General features: G+C 45.6%; 1 protein-coding gene across 1 annotated transcript in view; it reads right to left on the bottom strand.

Annotated features, from left to right (window-relative positions):
• The window catches only part of LOC129709853 (arf-GAP with SH3 domain, ANK repeat and PH domain-containing protein 2-like), an 83,651-nt gene extending 58,031 nt beyond the window's left edge, over positions 1-25,620 (bottom strand). The window contains exons 1-2 of the mRNA XM_055656470.1: positions 25,178-25,620; positions 2,166-2,238 (exon numbers count right to left, since the gene is read on the bottom strand). Of these exons, the coding sequence (XP_055512445.1) occupies positions 2,166-2,238; positions 25,178-25,303 (199 nt within the window). The 5' untranslated portion in view covers positions 25,304-25,620. The remainder of the gene's footprint in view (positions 1-2,165; positions 2,239-25,177) is intronic.
• Positions 25,621-26,456: the final 836 nt, after the last annotated feature.

The raw sequence follows: 26,456 nt of genomic DNA, 5'->3' as shown, positions 1-26,456 counted from the left end.
GACTGGAAAAGTCAAGGACTGCTTGGGAGATTGACAATGAGCCATTATATCCTAGTGATCTGGAACAGTGCTGTGGAGACAACAGCTAAAGGCTGGAGGCAAGTATTCCTCTCAGGCACAGTCAGTGCCGAGTTTGGATACCAGCCCCGATCTGGACTTTACCTTGATGGCAATAACCGAAACTGTAAAAAAAAAAAAAATGTACGCTTGTAGGCAGCACATTGGTGCAGCGGTAGAGTTGCTGCCTTACAATGCCAGAGAACAGAGTTTGATCCCGACTATGGGTGCTGTCTATATGTCCTCCCAATGACAGCATTGGTGTCCCGGATCCGTGTACTCCAGATTCCTTCCACATTGCAAAGGCATGGGGGTTTAGAGGTTAACTTTCCTCTGTAAATTGTCCCTCGCCTGTAGGATATAACTGGCGTACGGGTGATAGCTGGTCGCCATGGACTCGATGGGCCAAAGGGCCCACCCACGTTCACGCTGTATCTCTAAACAAATAAAACTAAACTAAGGAAGAGCGGTTTCAGGCACAAGTTGCAAGACTCTATGAATCACCAGCATTCCCCACACACACACAGTAATATGATAATGACCCGTTAACTTGCTTTCTTAGTTGATCACAGTCAGTGATAAGTCCCCCATGCTTCAAGTAGCATCACTAAAATCTTTTATGTTCAACAGAAAGAATAGTCAGGTTCAAACCCATCCAGGAGAGGTCTCGTTCAACAATCCAGCTCTCTCAGCAATGCTCAGCGGACAGCCTGCATTTTAAGCCCAGAATGTGACCTGGAGCTACATGTCAAGCAAAGGGGTTATGGGCCAGTCCCACTTAGGCGATTCTTTGGGTGACTACAGGCGGCTGCTGCAAAATTTTCAGCATGTTGAAAAATTTACGGCTACAATGGCGACAATTTTTGCTGTTGTAGGTTGTCGCCAGGTGCAGTAGGTAAATTCCATTAAAACTAGTCCCTGGCAGTCCCCTAAAGAGTTGCCTAAGTGGGACAGGCCCATTAGCAATGAACCATGGCTCTGAGCAATACCCAGTTAGGAGTGGGCTTATAGATAAAGATCTAGGAACAACATCTCACATTTCGCTTGGGTAGCTATAGGTATGAATTATCTAACTTCAAGTAGCCCCAGCATTCCCTCTCTCTCCATCCCTCCCCCACCCAAGTTGCACCAGCTTCTCGTTTTCACCCAACAAACAGCTAACAATGGCCCCTTTGCTTTATTGGAGTTACTTTTTTTGCATATCTTTCATTCATTGTTCTTTATCTCTCTACATCATCGTCAACTATATCTCTCGTTTCCCGTTTTCCCCTAACTAAAAAGGATCTCGAACCAAAATGTCACCCATTCCACTCCAGAGATGCTGCCTGTCCCGCCGAGGTACTCCGGCTTTTTTGAGTCTATCTTGGGATCAGCAACCATTGTTTTGTTCGGATCTAAAAAGATAATCAGGAGGTGTAGGCGGCAGTGGTTGGCTAGGGTGGTGGAGAAGGTAAAGGATATGGACGGTAGACACAAAATTCTGGAGTAACTCAGCGGGACAGGCAGCATCTCTGGTGAGAAGGAATGGGTGACGATTTGGGTCGAGACCCTTCTTCAGACTAGTTAGGGGAGCTCATTGTCAAATACATTCACACTTCAAACACCCCCACCCCCAAAATGAACAAGGAAGGAGGAACGCTTAAGACGAAGATACACACAGAATGCTGGTGTAACTGAGCGGGTCAGGCAGCATCTCAAGAGAAAAAGAATAGGTGATGCCTTGGGTAGGAACCCTTCCTCAGACTCTCTTATGAGGAACGCTAATAATTTACCCTGCCTCCTTCCTTTGAGATCTTTTTTAGAAACATAGAAAACAGGTGCAGGAGGAGGCCATTCGGCTCTTCGAGCCAGCACCACCATTCACTGTGATCATGGCTGATCGTCCCCAATCAATAACCCGTGCCTGCCTTCTCCCCATATCCCTAGATTCCACTAGCCCCTAGAGCTCTATCTAACTCTCTTTTATAAAAGAAACACAAAGTTAACACTTTCAGAGTCTTTGCCTCCTTCCCCAGGGGAAATTATTTAATTTTGTAACATAGCTTTTTCCGATCATTGTCTCAATGACTGTGTTTGGATTGTAATCACACAATCAATATGGGACTTACCAAGTCCGGAGGAGTGAATGGCCTTAACCAACTTCTTCATCTTTAGTAAGATGGTCTGATCTGCTTCCAGCGACTACAAAAAAAAGAGCATAAATAGTCATAAACATGTTCAACAAAATTATATCAAGGAAGGCAGTAAAATGTGCTTTAAAACTATACACAGACAGAAGCCTTCAAAAACAGCCACAAGTGAAAAAGAGTGAATTTTCATAGATTCACAAGTTATAGGAGCAGAATTGGGCCATTCGACCCATCGAGTCTACTCCACCATTCAATCGCGGCTGATCTATCTTTCCCTCTCAATCCCATTCCCCTGCCTTCTCCCCATAACCCCCGACACCCATACTAACCAAGAATCTGTCAATCTCCTTCATGGGAGATAGCCTCCACAACCATATGTGGCAATGAATTCCACAGATTCACCACCCTCCGGCTAAAGAAATTGCTCCTCACCTCCTTTCTAAAGGCATGTCCCTTTATTCTGCGGCTATGACCTCGTGCTAGACACCCACTAGTGGAAACATCCTCTCCACATCCATTTTTATGCACCATCACAAAAAAAGAGTGGAAAATTTCATCAACAGCTCCTCAAACAAAAGGGTTTCTAACTTTATCTGTTCTGCAGAAGGGTCAGAATGTCCTACAAGTGGTTCAGCGACAAGAATTCAACAGAGACTAAACAAACTCTGCACAATCTGATCAGAAATGGTTGTATCTCATATCTTAATTGTCTGCGCTTTAATGACTGTGTCCATTTGCTGCTTGGCACAGAGGCTAATCTACAAGATTCCACATCTACTTTTAGCTACTTCTGCTGTGACCATTTTTAATTTCACTCTGCGTGTAGGAAGGAACTGCAGATGCTGGTCTACACCAAAGATAGACACAAAATACTAGAGTAACTCAGCGGGTCAGGCAGCATCTCTGAAGAAAAGGAATAGGTGATGTTTCAGGTCGAGATCCTTCTTCTGTCTGAATCCAGCATTTTGTGTCTATCTAAAATTCACTCTCACTGGGATTAAATTTCCTCCAGAAGTTAGATATTTCAACTTGAATATTTCACACAACTTTTCTCCATCACTTATCAGTGTTATCCAAAATTATTTTCTTTAGCTTCACATTGAAACTCAAGTCCACAGTGCCAATTAGTTACTACTCTTCTATTTAAGAATTAGAATAGCTGCCTCTGCAGTTAGTAATGATGGCCAGTGTCAGTATTTGCTATAATTTCCCTGTTAAATCGACAGCAACTTCAACAATTCGGTGCCAGAGTAGTTTGTAGCGGCGCCTGCTAGCGCACGCAGATATCGAACCCGGCGTTCGGAAGCCGCGGTCACGTGACTAGGGAGGGGCTGTGGTTTTCGTGCGTTTTTTTTTTTTTCCCCTGCGCACGTTAATTCAATGCTGACCACCGATGTGGCCAGACGTGTCTGTATGCTGCAACTTGAACTTTCGAATAAAGTTTTGTTGAAAACTCCAGGAGTCGTTTATCAGACCACTAAAAGTTCATCATATAATCTCCAATATGGCTCGAAGAGATTGTGCACAAAGACTTGAAACAAAGAACTGCAGAAGCACAGTGGCGACAATTTTTGTTGTCGTGGGTTGTCGCTAGGTGTTGTAGGTGAATTCCATTAAAAATGAGTCCCTGACGGTCGCCTAAAGAGTCACCTAAGTGGGACAGACTCATAAGGGTGTCAGGAGTTATGGGGAGAAGATAGGAGAACGGAGTTGAGCGGGAAAGATAGATAAGCCCATAAGTGATAGGAGCAAAATTAGGCCATTCGACGCACCAAGTCTGCCACTCCATTCAATCGTGGCTGATCTATCTCTCCGTCCATGGGCTGTTGGGCCCAATGGCCAAATTCCGCTCCTAGAATTTATGAACCCATGGTCAGCAACCTTTCTTGAGACTGCCATCGTTGGGGTGAGGGTCACTGACCATACATACACCCAGGTAGGGTTTTCCGGCTTTGAAACCACACAACAGGTGTAATGAAAGAACAGATCTTTTTTTCAGAATCAGGATAGTGTCTAACTCAGCGGGTCAGGCAGCATCTCCGGAGAAAATTTCCACCAGAGGGTGCTGCCTGATTAGATTAGGTTACACTAATTCTATCCTACACACTAGGGACGATTTACAGAAGCCAATTAACTTAGGGTAGCACAATGGTACAGCGGTAGAGTTGGTGCCTTGCAGAAAATGAAGATCCCCGAGAGAACCCAGGCAGGTTACGAGGGGAACTTCCAAACCGCGTATAGACAGCGCCCGTAATAATAATAATAATAATAAATTTTATGGGCTCCTTTCAAGAGTCTCAAGGACACCTTACAAAAATTTAGCAGGTAGAGGAAAAACATGCAAGGGGAATTAAATAAATAGTAGAGACATGACTAGTACCATAGTCAGGATCGAACCCGGGTCTCTGACGCTGTAAGGCAGCAACTCTACCGCTGTGCACCATGTCTGAACTATCACCATGCATGTCACACAGATTTCTTCCCAAGTGGATCATTGCAGAACAAAAGTATTTTTGTAAAATTTTCTGAACATTAGGCGAGTTCACCGTGCTTATTACCAGACACTAACGTCGGTGTTTAAAGTTCCTATATTTACTGCTTCTTATTGCCTGTGGACTGTTTTAATGAAACGACAGAAAGAAAAATGAAAGCAAAACCAGAAACTAAAAGCTTCAAATAGAATACAACTCAGCTCAAGAGAAAACATCTCACAAGGTGGACGTAACACACACACCCTTCACACACATCCCTTCACACACTAACCCATGTGCCCCTCTCACCCTACACCTACCAAACCTTTGTCCACACAATGATCGTGAAAATGGACAAATGCAGATATTTGTACACTGTTTTAAACCATTTGAGACTCCTATCTTTACATAAAAGCTGATCGGGGTCACAATTAGACACAATACATTTCACTGATGAAGCTTCGGAGGACATGATGATCATTTTCCATCTACTGGTAGGCTTCCAATTGGCATTGCCATCACCAATCCTACAAAGCTTGTGAGAGAGGGAATGATTGGGGATTTAAGGGACCAAATCACAAATACCGTGACTGCAGAAGTTAGGTATCGTCACCTTCTGCCACACATGCGTTATCATCTTCCTCAAGATTCAAATTTGTTCGTAAGTTCGTAAGTGATAGGAGCAGAATTAGGCACATCAAGTCTACGTCACCGTTCAATCAATCTTTCCCTCCTGACCCCATTCTCCTGCCGGTTCAACACGTTGGCCTTCTGCCGTCCTTGAGAGATATCAACCCTGGTCTTGCCAATGATACCTACATTTTACAAATGAATACCAAAGAGCATCCTTGGGCCACACAGACTCCCTGATCTCCAACGTTCCAACACGGCATAATTAAAAATCCCAGCCTACAGCAGAAACCAGGCGTAACAAGCGCATAGGGAGGTCTCGATGCCCCGACAATTGGAGAAGAAAATGGCATCCATGGTTTATTCTCCCAATTAAAATCCAGCAACCGTTGCCAATCCCCGTCCCTCAGGGGTGAGACGGATAGGATAAATAGCCGCTATTTATTGTTTGAGCAGAGCCATTTTGAGTAGGTGCCCGAGTGCGGCACAGTGGCGGATTTGCCGCCTTGCAGCCCGACACCCGGATCCGATCCTGACTACGGGCGCTGTCCGTACAAAATTTGTACATTCTCCCACCCTGACCACGTGGAACTTCCCCTGGTGCTCCGGTGTCCTCCCACACTCCAAAGACGGACAGGTTTGTAGGCTAATTTGGCTTTGGTAAAGATTGTAAATTGTCCCTTGTGTGTAGGATACTGCCTGTGTATGAGGATCAGTGGTCGGCGGGGACTAGGTGGGCCGAGAACTGTATCTCTAAACTAAACAAAAATCTATGGAAAGTAATGAGTCAGTCAAGGCATGCTGGAGTAAAAGGGGAAGAGGAGCAAAATAATAAATAGGCAAACTATTGTTGCCAGCATGTAGATAAAGAATTACTGGCAGCAGCTTATTGCATCAACTTGGACTCCATCCAGGCTTTTACAGAAACAATACAGAGCTTGCTTTGTCATGCAGTCACTTTGCGTTTAAAAAGGCACTTGTTCTTAAACATAAGCTGCAGCCATTTTAATCTCCACACCCCCTCCCCTCCCCCTACCTCATGACACAGCAGTTTCCACCAGACCCCAAAGCCTTGCTCCTGCCCCAACTAGTTTTGCATAAAATCGTTCGATTGAAGCACTGAAGAGTCTTGGTGGTTACACCCAACTAAAGGGCCTGTCCCACGTGGCCGTCATTTGTGCGTAATTTACGCGACATCATTTACGCGTCACGATGCACGACGTGCGCGTGGTGACACGCACGTGATGTGCACATGGTGCATGGTGACATAGGCAGTGACGCTCGGTTGCGCACGGCGCCCCAGGATTTTGGGGTGTACAAAATCTTCGCACGCCATCAGCGTGACGTGCAAATGACGGCCAAGTGGGACAGGCCCTTTACTCGATCTCCACCAAAAGAGGTGGGTAGCATGTAGCTGATGGTCAATAACCAAAAGAGACACACACACACACACACACACACACAGCCACTGGTAGAGAAAAAAAAAATCAGCAGAACGAGGTATGATACAAGGAACTGCAGATACTGGTTTACAAAAAAAGGTACAAAGTGCTGGAGTTGCCTCATTGGGTCAGACGGCATCTCTGGTGGAGTAGGGTCGGCAACATTTCAGATATGGGGGCAAAGCAGGAACGGGGTACTGATTTTGGATGATCAGCCATGATCGTATTGAATGGCGGAGCTGGTTCAAAGGGCCGAATGGCCTACTCCTGCACCTATTGTCTATGTTTCTTCAGACGGATTTTGGATGGGGATAGGCGAGAAGATTCTCCTTTTGTCACCCATTTGTTTCCCTTTCATCTTAGTCTTTTTTCACTCATCTGCCAGTCGAAAGCCCCTTACCTTTATCCACCAAGTACTTACCAGGCTAATTCTTCCCCCCCCGCCACCCCCCATCTCTTTCCCAGCTTTCTCTCCCACAACCCCCCCACCCTCCATCTCCCAACCACCATAATCAGCCAAGTTACTCCATATGCTCTACTTATAGGACAACGATCCCTCAGACACCAACAGTAAGAAACTATAAGCGTACCAGCACCTTTACATCTACAAAGAAAACATTACGTAGTAACATATGTAATGAATTTCCAAAGAGAATTGGTCAGTCGTTTAAAGATTTGCTCGAGCATTGGTATGGAGAGCATGGGACCAAATTCCCTCAGAGCTGGCATGAATGGACCAAATGGCCTCCTTCTGCATAGTACCATTCTGGAATGGTCGGTGTGGACTCGATGGGCCGAAGAGCCTGTTTCCAACCCCGTAGTAAACTAAACACTCTGCAATAGTTCAGCTAAGATTTCACAGCTGAACACAATACTGGGTTTCCCCCCACAGCAACCAAACAAAATACATCACCATGGTTACCAGGTAGTGATGCCAGAACAGAAACCATATCCCTCCTGCAGTTTGGGACAGATAAGACTATGACCAGCACCTCGGCTGTGATTGCAAGCCTCCGACGGTAAAACTTGTGTGTGGGTTGGGCTGTTAATCCAGGTCAGGACTGCCACATCTGGCAGCTATTTTATGCACCAGAGAAGCTTCAACTGGCAAATGTTTTTTTCTGCATTCCTCTGCTCCCTCTCCATTAGGCAGAAACTTACTCATTAAAATGGACAATTACATATTTTTAAGCAGCATACAATACTTCAGGAGGTTAGCATTCAGGCACACAATATTTGGGGCATCTTGGTCGCCACAGACGTGATGGGCTGAAGGACACGTTTCTGAGCTGTCCGTCTCTTGTTCTCTAAAGGATGAAAAGTAGAAGAGAACCAGCACAGAAATTGGGGCAGGGACTCTAACCCACGAACCTTTGAGCAAAGATAGACACAAAGATAGACACAAGATTCAAACAAGGGGACATGACTTGAAAATTAAGAGACTGAAGTTTAGGGGTAACATGAGGGGGAACTTCTTTACTCAGAGAGTGGTGGCTGTGTGGAATGAGTTTCCAGTGAAGGCGGTGAAGGCAGGTTCGTTTTTATCATTTAAAAATAAATTGGATAGTTATATGGACGGGAAAGGAATGGAGGGTTATGGTCTGAGCGCAGGTAGATGGGACTAGGGGAGAATAAGTGTTCGGCACGGACTAGAAGGGTCGAGATGGCCTGTTTCCGTGCTGTAATTGTTATATATGGTTAAAGTGCTGGAGTAACTCAGCGGGTCAGAGAGCATGTACAGACAGAATGAATGGGTGACGTTTCGGGTCACGACCCTTCGAATGGGCCATGGCTACGCTAGCACAAGCCTTTCTGGCGGAGAAAATAAAAAAGGGGGGATACATCTTTAAAAATGCGTTAGATTATTTAAAGAGGAAATCGGAAAATATTTATTCCCCCCCTTCACAAGATAAAGTTAAAAATCCAAATCACTCCTAGTGCAGATGGATGTTGGACGGAACATGGAATAGTACACCACGGAAACAACCCTTCAGCCTTCAACAATTTCTGTGCTGACCACGATGCCAATTTAAATTACACATGGCTGCACGGTGGAGTTGTTGCCTGACAGTGCCAAAGACCCAGGCTCGATTCTAACTGGAGGTGATGTGACCACGTGGGTTTTCTCCAGGTGCTCCGGTTTCCCCACAGAGACAGACATATTTATTGGCCAACTATTCAAAACGGTGAAACTGTCTGGTAACTGATGGTGTGATTTTAATTAATTCATTCATTTATTTGATCAATTTTAAAGCCAACATTGCTGCGGCCTGTACGTCCTCCCCCCTGCACATGCGCACACGCACGGCCAGCACATCATTGGCCGCCCTGCGCATGCACACTGCAACGGCAACTGGTCGGCGCTGGGCACTTTCTCCCTCACATTGAATTGTGGGAGATTTGGCCGCCATGGCTGTCCGGTCGATGCTTCGCCACAACCGCTGAAAACCAACGCAGAGGGGGCCCAACAAGTGGAACAGCTCCTCATCCAAATCCGGCCAGGTTTGGCTCCGAAGCCTCAGGACTAAGAAAAAGTGACAACGAAGGACTCGTGTGTAAGAAAGAACTACAGATGCTGGTTTAAATCGAAGCTAGACACAAAATGCCAGAGTAACTCAGTGGGACAGGCAGCATCTCTGGAGAGAAGGAATGGGTGACGTTTCGGGTCGAGACCCTTCTTCAGGCTGATCATGATCATGGAGGACTCACGATAGATTTCCCAAATCTGAATGGTGTGGTACTTTTTAGAAATGCAAGCACGATCTCTTCTATCTTGCAAGACATCAACACCAAACCAGCAAAGACAAAGCAACATTCATCAGTTTGCCCAGCTAGCAGAGAATCCTAATGAAAACCGTTTACCTTAAGACCAAGACACATAGAACTACAGATACTAGTTTATAAAAAAATGACACATACTGCTGTACTTTAGTACTTTAGAGATACAGCGTGGAAACAGGCCCTTCAGCTCACCACTCCACACTGCAACACTTTACAGTTTTTACCAAAGCCAATTAACCTACAAACCTGTACGTCTTTGGAGTGTGGGAGAAAACCGGAGAAAACCGGAGCTCCCGATGAAAACCGGAGCACCCGGAGAAAACCCACGCGATTACAGGGAGAATGTATAAACTTCATACAGGCAGTGCCCGTAGTAAGAATTGAACCGGGGTTGCTGGCTGTGTATGGCAGCAACTCTAACGCTGCCCCACTGTGCTGACCCTGCTGCAGTAGCTCAGTGGGTCAGGCCGTATATCTGGAGAATACGGATAGATGACATTTTGCATTAGGGCTCCTCTTCAGACTGACAGTTCAGGTCGGGACCCTTTTTCATTCTGAAGAAAGATCCCGACCCGGAAACGTCACCTATCCACGTTCTCCAGAGATGCTGCCTGACCTGCTGCACGACGACTTTATTTTTTTACCTCAAGATCAATGTCCCCTTGTCATTAATGTTCACGGGGAAACTGGAACACTATTTGTAAACACAAACTTTTCGAATGGAATTTGAGCAACAAAAAAAAAAAATAACAGAATGAATTATGAGTAAAAGAAAAGTCTTGGCAATGCAGCATGGCTGATCTGTCAAGAGACCAGCAAATAATCTCCTGTACTACATGGTACAGTTGTATGAAAACCTTTCGGGCCAGTACTGCAATCGACTTTTCACAATGAGTTGCACACATTTCATAAATGTAGAGTGTGATTTATTTTGATTTTATTTTTCCCTCCCCACTATTCCTTTAAAAGAGGAAATAAATCAGTGAGATTTGGAGTTAGTCATAGAGTCATAGATTAATACATTGTGGAAACAGGCCCTTCAACCCAACTCGCCCAAACCAGCCAACAATATCCCAGCTACCCTTGTCCCACCTGCCTGCGCTTGGCCCATAACCCTTCAAACCCAGGCCCGTACGAAGCTTTTCAAAAAGGGGGGTGGCATGACAGGATTACAAAAGCCTCAATGTGAAATAATGTGTGCGCTGCACACACCACGAGCGCGAAGCGTGAAGTCCCTCGATGCCGGGGTCCAGGGCCCGCTTAAGGGGTTTTAGATCCTCTCTGATGCGTTCTGAGCCTTGTTTTGGAGCATTTTTGCACCAAATTTATGACCAATATTTCAGAAATTAACAGGAAAAATTAGCTTTTTCACACAAAGGGTGCTGGGTGTATGGAACAAGCTGCCAGAGGAGGTAGTTAAGACTGGGACTATCCTAATGTTTAAGAGACATTTGGACACGTACATGGATAGGACAGATTTAGATGGATATGGGCCAAACGCGTGTGAGTGGGACTAGTTTAGATGGGACATGTCGGTCGGTGTGGGCAAGTTGGGCTGAAGCGCCTGTTTCCACACTGCATCATTCTATGACTAAAAAGTGAAGAAGAAAAATGCATGTAGATAAGTAGAGCAGATTTGAAAGAGGAGTGAAATGTAAAGGCAGAGAGAGGTTTATGGGTGGAAAGGAACATGGGAAAGGAGGGGGGAGAGTGGTCTTGGGCAGATGGGTGAAGGGAAAATAGTCACAAAGTGCTGGAGTAACTCAGCGGGTCAGGCAGCATCTGCGGAGAATATGAATAAGCGACGTTTCACAGAATGCTGGAGTAACTCAGCGAGTCAGGCAGCATCTGTGGAGAACATGGATAGGTGACATATCAGAGTACTGGAGCAACTCAGTGGGTCAGGCAGCATCTCTGGAGAAAAGGTATAGGTTATAGTTCGGGTCAAGACCGTTCGTCAGTAATATTCATGATGTGCCATGCATAGACATTCCTGAATGTTACCCAAACCATCGTGAGCTACTTTGTTACAGTGCTTGCCCTCTCCTATAACGTCTCTGCTGCCTTGGGTGATGCAGGACAGGACACAAGCTTTGGGACATGGTGTGAAGCTGTTGCTGTTTGTCCCAGCCTGGTAAAAACCTGGATGGAGTGGATTTGGAGAGGATGGTTCCACTAGTGGGAGAGTCTAGGACCAGTGGCCACAGTCTCAGAATTAAAAGACATTCCTTTAGGAAGGAGATGAGCAGGAATTTCTTAAGTCAGAGGCTGGTGAAATGTGGAATTCATTGCCACAGACAGCTGTGGAGGTCAAGTCAATGGACATTTTTCAGGAGGAGATTGATAGATTCTTGATTGATAGGGGTGTCAGGGGTAATGGGGAGAAGGCAGGAGAATGGGTTTGAGAGGGAAAGATAGAGTCATAGGATGATACAGTGTGGAAACAGGCCCTTCGGCCAAGCACGTCCCATCTGCACTAGTCCCACCTGCCCACCTGCAATCTTTCACAACCATCTTCACTATCTGCAAAACCACTCACTTCTGTATCATCAGCAAACTTGCTAATCTTGCCCTGTTCTGTGATGTTTCAGAGTGCTGGAGTAACTCAGCGGGTCGGGTGAGTATAGAAGTTGGGAGGTCATGTTGCAGTTGTATAAGACGTTGGTGAGACCGCATTTAGAATATTGTGTTCAGTTCTGGGCACCATGTTATAGGAAAGATGTCAAACTGAAAAGAGTACAGAGATCCCCATCCTGGATCAGTCCAATCAGGGTTTTGTCATCCACAAACTTGAGAAGCTTGACAGAGGTGTCTGTGGAGGTGCAGTCATTGGGTGTGAAGTGGTGATTGGAGTGGAGTGGTGATTGGAGTGGGGTGGGTGTAGAAGGGCCCAGTCTTTGCAGACTGAGGTCAGGCTGTGAGTGGGTGTGAAGTGTTGGTTGGGGTGGGAAAGGTTCCACTCTTTTCATACTGGAGTCTTGCCTTAAGTAGGTGTGAAGTGGTGAATGGGAAGGAGAGGGTGCCGGGTCCATTCTTTGCAGACTGTGTTTGTTGGGGAGAGGGTTTCAGGGTTACGTTTCTGATTTTCAAGCCTGCAGTAAAACTCATTCAGGTCGTTCGTCAGCTGATGATTGTCCAAAGAGCGGGGGGCTTTCCTCTTATAGCTGGTGATTTCTTGCATGCCCTTCCAAACTGAAGAAGAATCACTAGCTGAGAACTTGCTCCTCAACTTCTCAGAGTATCTTTCCTTGGCAGCTCTGATTCCTCTTCTCAGCGCTTTATCGATTAGGCTATCGGCTCGACGCATATTTGCCCCCAGCACTCCCCGATCTCAAAATGGAAATGTTACATCTGTATATAATGATACCATTAAAATGTGTGTTTATGTCACAAATTATGGAATTCATATTTTTCAGTATTGTTATCAAGGAAAAGAAAGCAGTTCCAATTGTTTGATATTATTTGATATTGCTTAATATTATTCATATGGAGAAAATATAATCGCTTTAAAACCTACCTTAATTTTGCAATCTCACTCAAGATAATTCCCCTTTCCCTCTCCCCTCCCCATCTCTTACTCCTCTCCCTTCCCCTCTCTCTCTCCCTCCCCCCTCTCACATCCCCCCTCTTTCTTGCAGGGGGGGGGTGCGAAGATGAAGGTGGTGCGGGCCCAGCGGGGGTGGTGTGTGGCCAGCGGGTGTCAGCGAGGGTGGCATGAGCCCAGCAGGGGTGGCGCGAGCCCAGCGTGGATGGCGTAGACCCAGCGGGGGTCAGCTGGGGTGGCTTGGACCAAGCGGGGGTGGCGTGGACTCAGCGGGGGTGACGTGGACTCAGCGGGGGTGGCGCGGTCCCAGTGGGGGGAGGTGTGGAGGGGGAAGAAGGCTTGGGCCCCGGTGGCAGGGGGAGGCGAGGCGAGCGGGCTCCACCACAGCGGCGACTGGTGTTGGGGTTACAGCCGTTGGGTTCAGATTCAGCCACTCCCGCCCGGGGACGAGAGAACAGAGAACTGGCCGTTTCCAAAGTGGAAACGTTGATTTTTTTTTTTTTCTCGATTTTTTTTTTTCGATATATATATATATATTTTTTTTTTTTGGGGGTGACTTATTTCTTAAGGGGAAAAAAGGGGGGTGCGGTCGCACCCAACGCACCCCCCTCTTCAGACGGCCATGAAACCGGTCCTATACATGTACCTGTCCAACTGTTCCTTAAACGATGGGATAGTCCCAGCCTCTACTACCTCCTCTGGCAGCTTGTTCCGTACACCCACCACCCTCTCTCTGTGTGAAAAAGTTATCCCTCGGATTCCTATTAAATCTTTTCCCCTTCACCTTGAACCCATGTCCTCGGGTCCTCGATTCCCCTACTCTAGGTAAAAGACTCTGTGCATCTACCCAATCTATTCCTCTCATGACTGTGTACACAGGGAGCCAAGCTGGGAAAACTGCATGCCTTCAAATGTTATTCAGTTTGTGGTTAGGCCTGTTAAAGCATTAGTGTACGAGTTGAATCAGACTTAGTCTGTGGTAAACATGGAGACACAAAATCAAAATCAACTTTAGTGGGAAGTATTAAGTAGTAATTCAATACACAGATCGCAAATAATCTTTTTTTTTTTTTTTTTTTTAATCAAATGTTGATTAGTTTTTCTGTTTATAACTGAAATGGAGCCAGAATCCTTCAATGGGATTTACTGTTCCATTTAAGTAACTTGGAGAGGCTGGACATAAGGTCACGGTTAACTACAAAACTCAGTGCAAACCTACCAACTTTGAAGAATTAACAATAGAACACTAATTACATTGTGGTATTTTCTCACCCAAGTTTTTCCTGATGGGTATTATTTGATTTTATATGAAGCAGGTTAGAATTACACCAACTAAATTACGTCAACCATGGATTAGTTGACAACATTCTCAACAGCAAGGCAGAAGGTGGAGTGAACTAATACTGATCTAGCTTGATGGTAAACTTGCTCCTTCCTCAAACGTGCCAGTTTTTATAATCAGCTATCAAGCGTATTTCAAAGGAAACGAAAACTACCCCAACTAATAGTCAATCGCCAACGAACAAAAGCAGATTATTCAGTAATGTCCTGCAGTATTACTTTGCTAATTTAATTAGTCAAACAGTTTTACGGAACAGTCTCAAAATGACACTCCACCGATGCAAGTCAAATTAATTTTCAAAACGCTTTTGGTCTTTTTGGGATCTCGCTATGCAAGCTTCCCCCACTATTGCTTAGTTTAGAGATACAGCACGGAAACAGGCCTTCGGCCTACCGAGTCTGTGCCGTCCAGTGATCCATACGCACACAAGGGCCAATTTACATTTATACCAAGCCTGTACGTCTTTGGAGTGTGGAACGAAACGGAAGATCTCGGAAAAACCTCACATCTAAAAAATACAACTGTGTAAATTTCTCCAAGTGTGCAATAGATACAAAAGGGAACTTTAGGGGGACATAAGTTATAGGAGTAGAATTAAGCCAATCGGCCTATCAAGTCGACGCCACCATTTAATCATGGCTGATCTATCTTTCCCTCTCAACTCCACTCTCCTGCCTTTTCTCCATAACCCCCGACACCCGTACTAATCAAGAATTTGTCAATCTCCGCCTTAAAGATCTCCCACCTTAACTTGGCTTCCGCAGCCATCTGTGGCAATGAATTCCACAGATTCACTACCCTCTGACTAAAGAAATTCCTTCTCGTCTCCTTTCTAAAGGCTATGGTCTCCGGTCCCAGACTCTCCCACTAGTGGAAACATCCTCACCACAGTCACTCTATCCAGGACATGGGCCACGCGTGAACAAATGGGACAAGCGGTGATGGGGCATCTGGGTCAGCATGGATGAGTTGGGCCGAATGGCTTGGTTATGTGCTGTGCCACTCGAGGTTGAGTTTAGCATCTCTGTATCAACTCGAACTCATACTCCACTGTGAATATTGTGTATATTGGTAGAGTCTGCTTTTAAATATCCTCCCCCTGTCACTTAGGGCCATTCAGTAAGAAACTGGACCAAGGAATTAAATATTTGGAAATTAAACAGCTCTGCTCTGTTCACATGCACCAGACAGGTGTGTCTGAGGTTTATTCCACTGTTTATCTGGAAAATAAATCGAGTGCAAAATGAAGGAGAGCTATAGGATTGAACGTAATGTTTAAGTGTGTATTACATAAGGGACTTCTTTCAGACTTTCCGAATATGACTCACATCTCCCTTGTCCAAACCATCCTTCATCAACAGGCACAACTGAGATCATTGCCTGACTGGCTTAGCAGGAAAGGATTTTTTTGATTTTTTTTAAATCTACATCCAAGCCAATTTCCACTGACCCACCAGTAGATCTGATGAAAATCAACAACCAAACGCATTTATTCAGTCCCGTTTCATACACCGTTAAAACATCCCAAATGTTTTCATGTGATCAAACAATGGGAAAGAATTGGCTTGAATCTGAGCGAGGAGAGGATATGCAACAAGAGAACAAATGTTTCGGTGAAGAAAAATATATTACAAAGCAGAGTCTTAAACAGGAAGATACAGAAGCATCAAAGGAGGTGGAGATACAAGGATCTGCAGATGCTGGAATCTTGTGCAAAACCTAAAGTGCTGGAGCAGCTCAGTGTTTAGTTTAGTTTGGAGATACAGCGAGGAAACAGGCCCTTCGGCCCACCGAGTCACCGCCGACCAGCGATCCCCGCACCCTAGGACTTTCCTACACACATTAGGAACAATTTGCAATGACACCAAGCCCAATTAACCTATAAACCTGCACGTCTTTGGAGTGTGCGAGTAAACCGCGAGTAAAACCCACGCAGGTCACGGGGAGAACATACAAACTCCGGTCAGACAGCACCCGTGGTCAAGATGGAAACCCGTGTCTCTGGTGCCGCAAGGCAACAACTCTACCGTTGCGGCACGCCCAGTGTGTTGGACACCATCTGTGGAGGGAATGGACAGGCAACTTTACGGGTCGGGACTCTCCTCCAGTACTTAGTGCTTTGCTCAAGTCTGAACCGACTCTTGGTCCCGAACCAACATGTCACTTCCAAGGAGGGAGATGCATTGTTTGGGACCCAACCTATCCAATGGAAACACACCCTCCCCCTCCCAAGGGTCCAAATACTAATACAGGTTCTGCTCGTCTCCAAAGACTTCAGTAGAGACCTGGGAGGTTTGTCGCTTGAGTGATCAGGAATCAGAGAGAGATACTGCATGGAAAGACTTTTGGCCCACCTAGTCCACACCGATCATCAACCACCTCTTTACAGGAAGGGAGATGCATTTTATTCCACATTCACATTCTTATCAATTCTCCCTGATTCTACCACTCACCTACACACTAGGAACAATTGACAATGGCCAATCAACTTACATGTCTTTGGGATGTGGGAGGAAACTCAGACAGTGGCAGGAAGAACATGCAAACTCCACACAGGCAGCAGAGGTCGGGATTGAACCCAGGTCTCTGGCGCTGTGAGGCAGTGGCTCTACCAGTAGCACAACTGGTGCTGGACCTTCCCGAGGTGTTGCGCAGCGGCAGAGGCCTTCCCGAGATACCATGGCCGCTGATCCAGGACACGAAGGCTCGGCGGACCACAGAACCTGGAGGAGCCAGAGGAGATTTTCACGAATGATTCCAGGAATGAGTGGGTTGGGATTGGATGAACGTTTGACAGCACTGAGCGTCTACTTGCTGGAGTTTAGAAGGCTGAGGGTGGACCTCATTGAAACTTACAGAATAATGAAAGGCGTAGATAGACTGGATGTGGAAAGGATGTTTCCACTGGTGAAAGAGCCTCAGAATTAAAGGGCGATCTTTTAGAAAGGTGAGGAGGAACTTCCTTAGTCAAAGGGTAGGTAATCTGTGGAACTCATTGCCACAAAGGGCTGTGGAGGCCAAGTCAGTGGATATGTTTAAGGCAGAGAAAGCCAAATTCTTGATTAGAACGGGTGTGAAGGGTTATGGGGATAAGGCAGGAAAATGGGATTAGGAGGCAGAGATCAGCCATGATTGAATGGCAGAGTAGACTTGATGGGCCGAATGGCCTGATTCTACTCCTGTAACTTGAGAGCTTTTAACGTGAAGTTGGAGCCGCTGGAGACATCGGCCACGTGGACCAAGAGCCGGTAAACAAGGGTAATTTGATCAACTTTCAAAAATTCAAGCGACATTCATTGAGCCCTATTTTTAATGCTCCTGCTCTAAATGCCGACACAGCAATCACGTACTCCCAAGAAGAGGAGCACTGCAACACATATGCGAGATATGAGATGCAATTAAATCCTGATAAGCTTGCGAGGGCAAGACATGGTATAACTGTGTACATGGGAGGCACAAATGTGTAGAGGTGCCCAAGTCTCCTTTTTAAAACATAATTTTTAAGTTTAGTTTAGAGATACAGCGTGGAAACAGGCCCTTTGGTCCACAGAGTCTGCTCTGACCTGCGATCCACGCACACCAACACTACCCTACACACACACACACACACACTAGGGACAATTTACATGTAACACCAAGCCAATTAACCTACAAACATGTACTTCTTTGGACTGTGGGAGGAAACCAAAGATCTTGAAGAAAACCCAAACAGGTCACGGGGAGAACGTACAAATTCCGTACAGCCAGCACCCGTAGTCAGGACTGAACCTGGGTCTCCGACGCTGGAAGGCAGCAACTCTACCGCTGCACCACTGTGCTTCCCTCAGTTTCAGGGAACTTTTAACATTTCTGTTTCTCTTAAAGATCTTGTGATTCACAGGCGGAAATATTCAGGCAAGGACAATGTTCTAACACTCTAACACATCCTTAACATTTCCACTCCAGTGAATATCTGCTGGCAATCCAGTTAAGGGTAGTTTCCAACATTTGTGCTAGTCTTGAAGAAATTATTTGTGAAATAAGGATAAATTCCATGGAGCAGTTTCACTACTAGTCAGTTGGACGCCTGGACATTTCAATTACCATTCGGGCAAATATCAGCACAGACCTACAGGGAAGGAACGTAAGGATCTTGTACATTTCTATGCCAAGTAACTAATACGAGAGGTGGTGATTGATATCCAGAGAACAAGCTGGGAAATTCAGAAAGAGTTCTCTAGCCACAGAAATTCCCCAAAACTTACCACATGAAAGCACACACAAGCAACCACCTGCAACCTCCGGGAAGCGCACGGAAACCTTGGGTAGGGCGCAAAGTCGGGTTTCCTAAGTGGGACAGGGGGCTTAAGACCTCAGGTGATACGGAAACACTGCATCCAATTAAGTACTTCCTTGAAATAGTTATTAAAAATAACTTTCGTGATTATAGAAGGGAATGTCAAGTGTAGCTAAAAATCAGGAGCCAAATTGAGGCAGCACAGTGCCGCAGCTGTTGAGTTGCTGCCTAATGCCCCTGTCCCATGCGGTTCCCGGAGGTTGCAGGTAGTAGAAGCAGGAAGGGAGACTGACAAAAACCTCCAGGAACCGCACGGAAACCTTGGGTGGGGCACAAAGTCTCCAGAGGTTTCCGTTCAGGTTTCCTAAGTGGGACAGGGGCATTACAGCAACTGAGACCCGGGTTCGATCCCAACTACAGGTGCTGTTTTTTTTTTGTTTTTTTTTTAAACAGAGTTTGGAGGTTCTCCTTGTGACCACATGGGATTTCTCCAGGAGCTCCAGTTTCCTCCCACATTCCACAGACGTGCAGGTTAATTGGTGTCTGGAAAATTGTCCCCAGGTGTGTTGGATGGAACTAGTGTCTGGGAGATTGCTGGTCGGCACGGGCTGAGTGGGTCGAAGGGCCCCGTTTCCATGGTGAATCTCTCAACTAAACAACAAAGTGCTTCCTTGAAGTCTAGTTATTACAAACAGCTTCAGGGCATGCAAGATACGGATACAAATCCGGAACTAACACACACTGGCACCAGATTGCTCACATAATATTGGGGAAAGTTACCACATGCAGACTTGGCAGACCCAAATCAGCAGGTGTACCATATCCAATGTTAAATATCATTTAAATCATTTCCTTTAAGCTGCTTTAAATGCCTGTCATTTTTTGACATTGAATGTGACAGCATTGCTAACTAATTAATAGTTTACCTTAGTTATAGTTTAGTTTAGAGATACAGCACGGAAGTAGGCCCTTCCGTAGTCCACACCAACCAGCGATCCACGCACACTAACACTATCCTACACATACTAGTGACAATGTACAATTATACCAAGCCAATTAACCTACAAACCAGTATGTGTTATGGTTATGGAGTTGTTTTTTTATAAAATAAGGAACTGCAGATGCTGGTTTATACTCAAGATAGACACAAAGTACTGGAGTAACTTGGACCCACAATACCTCAACTCTGATCAAGAAGGCTCACCAGCGTCTCTTCTTCCTGAGGAGACTGAAGAAGGTCCATCTGTCTCCTCAGATCCTGGTGAACTTCTACTGCTGAACCATCGAGAGCATCCTTACCAACTGTATCACAGTATGGTATGGCAACTGCTCTGTCTCCGACCGGAAAGCATTGCAGAGGGTGGTGAAAATTGCCCAACGCATCACTGGTTCCTCGCTCCCCTCCATTGAGTCTGTCCAAAGCAAACGTTGTCTGCGGAGGGCGCTCAGCATCACCAAGGACTGCTCTCACCCCAACCATGGACTGTTTACCCTCCTACCGTCCGGGAGGCGCTACAGGTCTCTCCGTTGCCGGACCAATAGGTCCAGGAACAGCTTCTTCCCTGCGGCTGTCACTCTACTCAACAACGTACCTCGGTGACTGCCAATCACCCCCCCCCCCCCACTGACACTCCTCCCACAGGAAAAACACTATGTCTGTATATATGCTAATGTAAATATTTATTCAAATCATATGTTATGTCGCTCTTCCAGGGTGATGCTAAATGCATTTTGTTGTCTCTGTACTGTACACTGACAATGACAATTAAAGTTGAATCTGAATCTGAATCTAACTCAGCGTTTAAGAAAGAACTGTAGATGCTGGAAAAATCGCAGGTAGACAAAAAAAGCTGGAGAAACTCAGCGGGTGAGGCAGCATCTATGGAGTGAAGGAATATGCGGCATTTCGGGTCGAGACCCTTCTTCAGACTGATGTCGGGAGGGGGAAAAAAGGAAGAAATGGAGACAGTAGGCTGTGGGAGTGCTGGAGAACAACCACTGCTCTCGACATCGAGACAATATTTTATAGTGCCTAGGATTAAGGAGACTTAATAAAATTAATGCAAAGGGATAAATACCCTACCAACTGTAGCAATATAGGGCACAAACTAACATTGGAGTTGGTTTTGGGAAGCCAATCAACTTATCTCAATGTCACTGAAGGTCAAAATTCTACGCCAAATAACATCAGCTCCTTCACCATGATCTTCCCGAGACTCAGCAACATCAGAAGTTTAGCTTCGAGATACAACACAGAAACCGGGATTCGGCCCACCTAGACCACACACCGACCAGTGATCCCCAAAAAATACCACTATCCTACACACGAGGGACAATTTACAATTTTGAACCAAAGCCAATAAACCTATAAACCTGGGCGTCTTTGGAGTGTGGGAGGAAACCGGAGCATCTGGAGAAGACCCACGTGGGCACGGGGAGAATGTATAAACTCTGTACAGACAGTGGTCAGGGTCGAACTCGGGTCTCTGGCAGTACTGAGACAGTAGTTCTACCATTGTGCCACCGTGCCACCCCTAAAGGGGAGGGGGGGGGGAAATGTTCACAGATTATTGTACATTAGGGTCTACTAGCAATTCTACAGATAATGAGATAGTTCACAACCTCAGACACAAGAAAAACCATCTGGATTCAGGCAAGTAACTAGCTCCCAACAAGTAACTAGCTCCCAACAAGTAACTAGCTCCCAACAAGTAACTAGCTCCCAACAAGTAACTAGCTCCCAACAAACAAGTCACTGGCAATAATTATGGCCAACACAATTGCCCAGTCACGTGCCCTTGAGTTTTAACACATCATCGCCAAACTACTAATCACCAACAATCCAAGGAGTTTCTTCACCCTAAACCTTCTCCTTATCAACATTCCAAATAATAAAGCTATAAACGCAAGTCAAAGTTTAGGTATATTGTGTCTCATTCTCTGACTGCCCAAAATATTTCATCCCTGATTGTAACTTCATTAACACTTGAAGTTTGACGATTGACTCATCTATTTTTTCCAAAAGAAAAACCATTCCTTGCATCAACTGTGCACAATGGTGAGAGGGTGCACGGCAGATCCACTGAATGAGACATCTCCACCCGTCGGTTCTTCTCGAATTCACATATCATTACACCAACGCCTCTACTTCCTTAGAAGGCTTAGGAGGTTCGGCATGTCCCCAACAACTCTCACCAACTTCTACAGATGCGCCGTAGAAAGCATTTTATCAGGATGCATCACAGCATTGTTTGGGAACAGCGCCATCCAAGACCACAGAAATTCGCAGAGAATTGTGGACGCAGCCCAGACCACCACACCACACAAACCAACCTCCCTTCCATTGACTCCATTTACACCTCACACTGCCTGGGCAAGGCCACCAGTATAATCAAGGATGAGTCTCATCCCAGCCACTCCCTCCTCTCCCCTGTGGCAAGAGTTCGAGAAAACACACGCCTCTAGATTCGGGGAGGGTTTCTCGCCAGCTCTCATCAGGCAACTGAACCATCCAACCAACAACTGGAGAGCTGTCCTGGGCTATTATATTCCTCATTAGAAACTTCCACTAACTTTAATCAGACTTCACATATTGCACTATATGTTATTATCATGTATCCGTACATTGTGGATGGCTCGATTGTGATCTATTGCCTTTCCACTGACTGGTTAGCACGCAACAAAAGCTTTTGGTACTTTGGTACACGTGACAATAAACTAAACTAAATCATCCCGACTAGGAACTTGCTTCCTTTCACTTGGGCAAAAATCTGGAGCAACCTGCCCAAACCACTGGTGAGTAAACTCACAAGTACTGCAACCATTCACTATTTCCTACCGTGAGTTTCAATGGGCAATCAATACTGGCCTTGTTCTGCTTAAGGAGACACGTCATACGTCATGGAAACGGGTCATTCAGCCACCAAGTACATTTATACAAATCCTGCTTTTATTCTCCCCACACTTGTCATCATCTCTCCCGTGATTCTACAATTTCCCTGCACAGTTGAGGCAATTTACTGCCATCAATTATCCTCCAACCTGCACATCTTTATGAAGTGGGAAGGAACTGCAGCACCTGGAAGCAGCCCATGCATTTACATCGATGACATGCAGACTTCACACAGTCAGCACTGCATGGATACGCCACAGGAAGCATTTTATCGGGAGCCATCACAGCTTGGTTTTGGGAACAGCTCCAATCAAGACCGGAAGGAATCGCAGCGAATTGTGGACGCAGCCCAGACCATCAGACAAACCAGCCTCCCTTCCATCGACTCCATTCATGCCTCACGCTGCCTCGACAAGGCCAGCAGCATAATCAAGGGACGAGTCGCACCGTGGCCACTCCCTCTTCTCCCCACTCCCATCGGGCAAAAGGTATAGAAGTGCAAGAACGCACACCTCCAGATTCCGGGACAGTTTCTACCCAGCTGTTATCAGGCAACTGAACCATCCTACCAACAACCGCAGAGCAGTCCTGAGCTACTATCCACCTCATTGGAGACCGTCGGACTATCTTTGATCGGACTTTTCCCTTTATCACGCACATTGTGAACGTCATGATTGTAATTGTGTATTGCCTTTCCACTGACTGGTTAGCACGCAACAAAGGCTTTTCACTGTACCTTGGTACACGTGACAATAAACTAACCTGAACTGTAGTTCAGTATTGAGGCTGGGTGATCAGATTTGTGAAATAGCAGCTCAACTAGCTGGGACAGATCCTCGGTTTATTCGATTCATTTTAACTTGGCACCTTGAACATAAATCTCCACACACCACCACAACCAAAATACCAAGATTCCACCCAAAATGTACCTCTTGGATCAAACCTTTGCCCACCCATCTTCATAGCTTAGTCTGTTAACATTTGATTAATTTTTTTTTAACTTTGCTTTATCATTTTAGTAGAAGATTTGAGTTTTCATTGCCACAGAAGGCTATGGAGGCCAACTCAATGGATATTTTTTAAGGCAGAGATAGATAGATTCTTGATTAGTGTGGGTGTCAGTTGTTAATGGGGATAAGGCAGGAGAAAGGGGTTAGGAGGGTGAGATAGATCAGCCATGATTGAATGGCGGAGCAGACTTGATGGGCTGAATGGCCTAATTCTGCTCCTCTCCCTTATGATCTGATCTCCTGATAGTCAGTTGGTTATCAAATGTGGGGCATTAGGTTCCACTGCTCGCAAATGTTGGGACTCGAACTCATGATCTCTAGATTGTTGACTCATAACCACAACCATAGGGCAATCATGTGTTTTGGCTCAACTGGTGACCTGCCTGGGTTTGATTCCAAAACTGAAACTGGAATCGCCATTGATTGTGGTATCAGTAGACCAGTTCATGATCAATAGGTACAGACACACACACAAGCTAAAAGTAGGAAGGAAAATGCTAATTATATCATGGAGTCACAGTATGGAAACAGGCCCTTCGGCCCAACACCGACCAACATGCCCCATCTACGCTCGTCGGAGAGCCGATGCCGGAGGTCCGAATCCCGAGATCGGGATGCCCAAGGGTACTGTGTAAAATTGTCAGCCCTTTACATGACGACTCTTTGTATGCCTAGGTTTGCTAAACAAAGCATCACACTGTGACTTGTCACAGGAGAAAGTACAAGTATCTAATCTAGTCCCGCCTACCTACGTTTGGCCCGTACACATCCAATCCTGTTCTATCCATGTACCTGTTTAATGTCTCTTAAACGTTGCGATATTCTCTGCCTCAACTATCTCCTCCAGCAACTCGTTCCATACTTTGTGCACATAAGTGTTCCCAACAGATTCCTATCAATCGTCCCAACAACCCCCCCCCCCCTCCCCCACCACCACCACCTTAAACCTATGTTCTCCGGTTCTCGATTCCCCCTGCTATGAGGAAGAGACTCTGTGTCTACCCGATCTATTCCTCTCATGATCTTATACACCTCAATAAGATCACCAACCCCCCTCGTCCTCCTGCGCTCCAAGGAATAGATCTCCTGTTCAACCTCTCCCTGTAGCTCACTCAGATCCACTCGAGTCCTTGCCCTGCTGAGCCCACCCTCTTGTTTATCAGCGAGGCAAGGTCAGGGAGGCATTAGCGTCTGGGGGCAGAAAGGGGGAATTGAGAACTGAAGGCACTCCACTCTGGCTGGTGACTGCTATTATTCCCGACCCGCAGCTGCACAAAGTTCCCCGAGACGGGGGGCACCTGCTCGAGAAAACCCTTCCACTTTCTTTTTGAGAAAAAAACAGCAGTCAGTGCATAAAACGCGACTTTGTTCCCCGTTGCCTTGGCCCGTAAACACAGGGTAGACGAGTGGGAATGTCCAGATAAACTAAAGTGTTTCAGGACTAATCTCAAAAAAACAAATCCCAGCCACGGCAAGAAGCCGCCAATGCGAGCAGAACTGGGACTATGTTGAATAATTGCTACATGAATAATATCCTGTTGTACAAAAGACCCGCGTTGCTGCCTCTAACAACCCCCCCCCCGGGCACTTTAGCGTTGCGCACCTCTTCCAGAGCAGTCACCGTGTTCCTGCAGTTCGTCATTTTCGATGTAAAGTTGGAGGTAATCGGCGAGTTGATGTCTTCCAAAGTCTCGCTGACAAACTCGGAGACGCTGATTTGTTCCGGCATCCTCGCTCCTGTTGGGGTTTTTTTTTTTAATTTTTGAGTTATATATATATATATATTTAAAGAAAATAAATGAAACCAATGTATAATGGTCCTGCTGTCTCCACCGGACTCTGATACAAGACTCTGAACGAGCCAAGCGCCAGGGTTACTCCGTATCAAAACCCTCGCCAGAGTCACGTGGATTAGAGTCGGATACAATTTAAAGCAACATTGGGCAGCGCAGGAAGGGGAGGGAGCCGAAATCACACCCTCTCTGTGCAACACATGGCCTCACCCTTCTGTTTAACTGTGTGTACATATGTATGTATATGTTTCTATGTATGTGGGTATGAGTGTGTGTACATGTATGTATATGTGTACATACTATGTATAGTATGTATGTGTAGACATTTAGGGTCGAGACCCTTCAGATATCACGTATATGTATATGTATGTGAGTGTGTATGTAAGTGCGTGTATGAATGTGTGTGTGTATACATATATGTATGTATGTGTATGTGTTTGTGTGTGTGTATATATATATTTGTGTGTATGTATGTATATATGTATGTGTGTATATATATAAATGTATGTGTGTATATGTATGTGTGTATACATATATGTACGTGTGTGTATATGTATGTGTGTATACATATATGTGTATGTATGTGAATATGTATGTGTGTGTGCCCCTCAATCATAGATAGATACGTACGTGTTTTGCATTTTAATACATCATCAGCTTTAACATATTAACAACCGCTGTCCATATTTATAACTACAGAACATGTTATAACTACAAAACAAACCACACCAAAGATAGACACAAAATGCTGGAGTAACTCAGCGGGACAGGCAGCATTTCTGGAGAGAAGGAATGGGTGGTGTTTCAGGTCGAGATCCTTTGTCAGGCCCGCCTAAATAAACCGCACAGCAGGTCAGACATCTGTCATTCTGTGGAAAGAGAAACACATTTAACATTTCAAGCCCCAAATCCTCATCTCAGGGAATCAATTTTTAATTTTTTTTCATTTCACTTTTTCAAACACCTGCAGTTTGTCTTCATTTTTTTTTTAAATAGTATTTACATACTGTATGTTGCTTTCTCTGTCTTCATGTCCCGAAGAGATGCATTTTGGTCAAAACACAAAGTGCTGCAGGTCAGGCAGCATCT

Source organism: Leucoraja erinacea, chromosome 26 (genome assembly GCF_028641065.1).
Source record: "Leucoraja erinacea ecotype New England chromosome 26, Leri_hhj_1, whole genome shotgun sequence".
In the NCBI taxonomy this organism is placed as follows: domain Eukaryota; kingdom Metazoa; phylum Chordata; class Chondrichthyes; order Rajiformes; family Rajidae; genus Leucoraja; species Leucoraja erinaceus.
The sequence above is the reverse complement of the archived record's forward strand: the minus strand, read 5'-3'. Positions and strand labels throughout refer to the sequence as shown.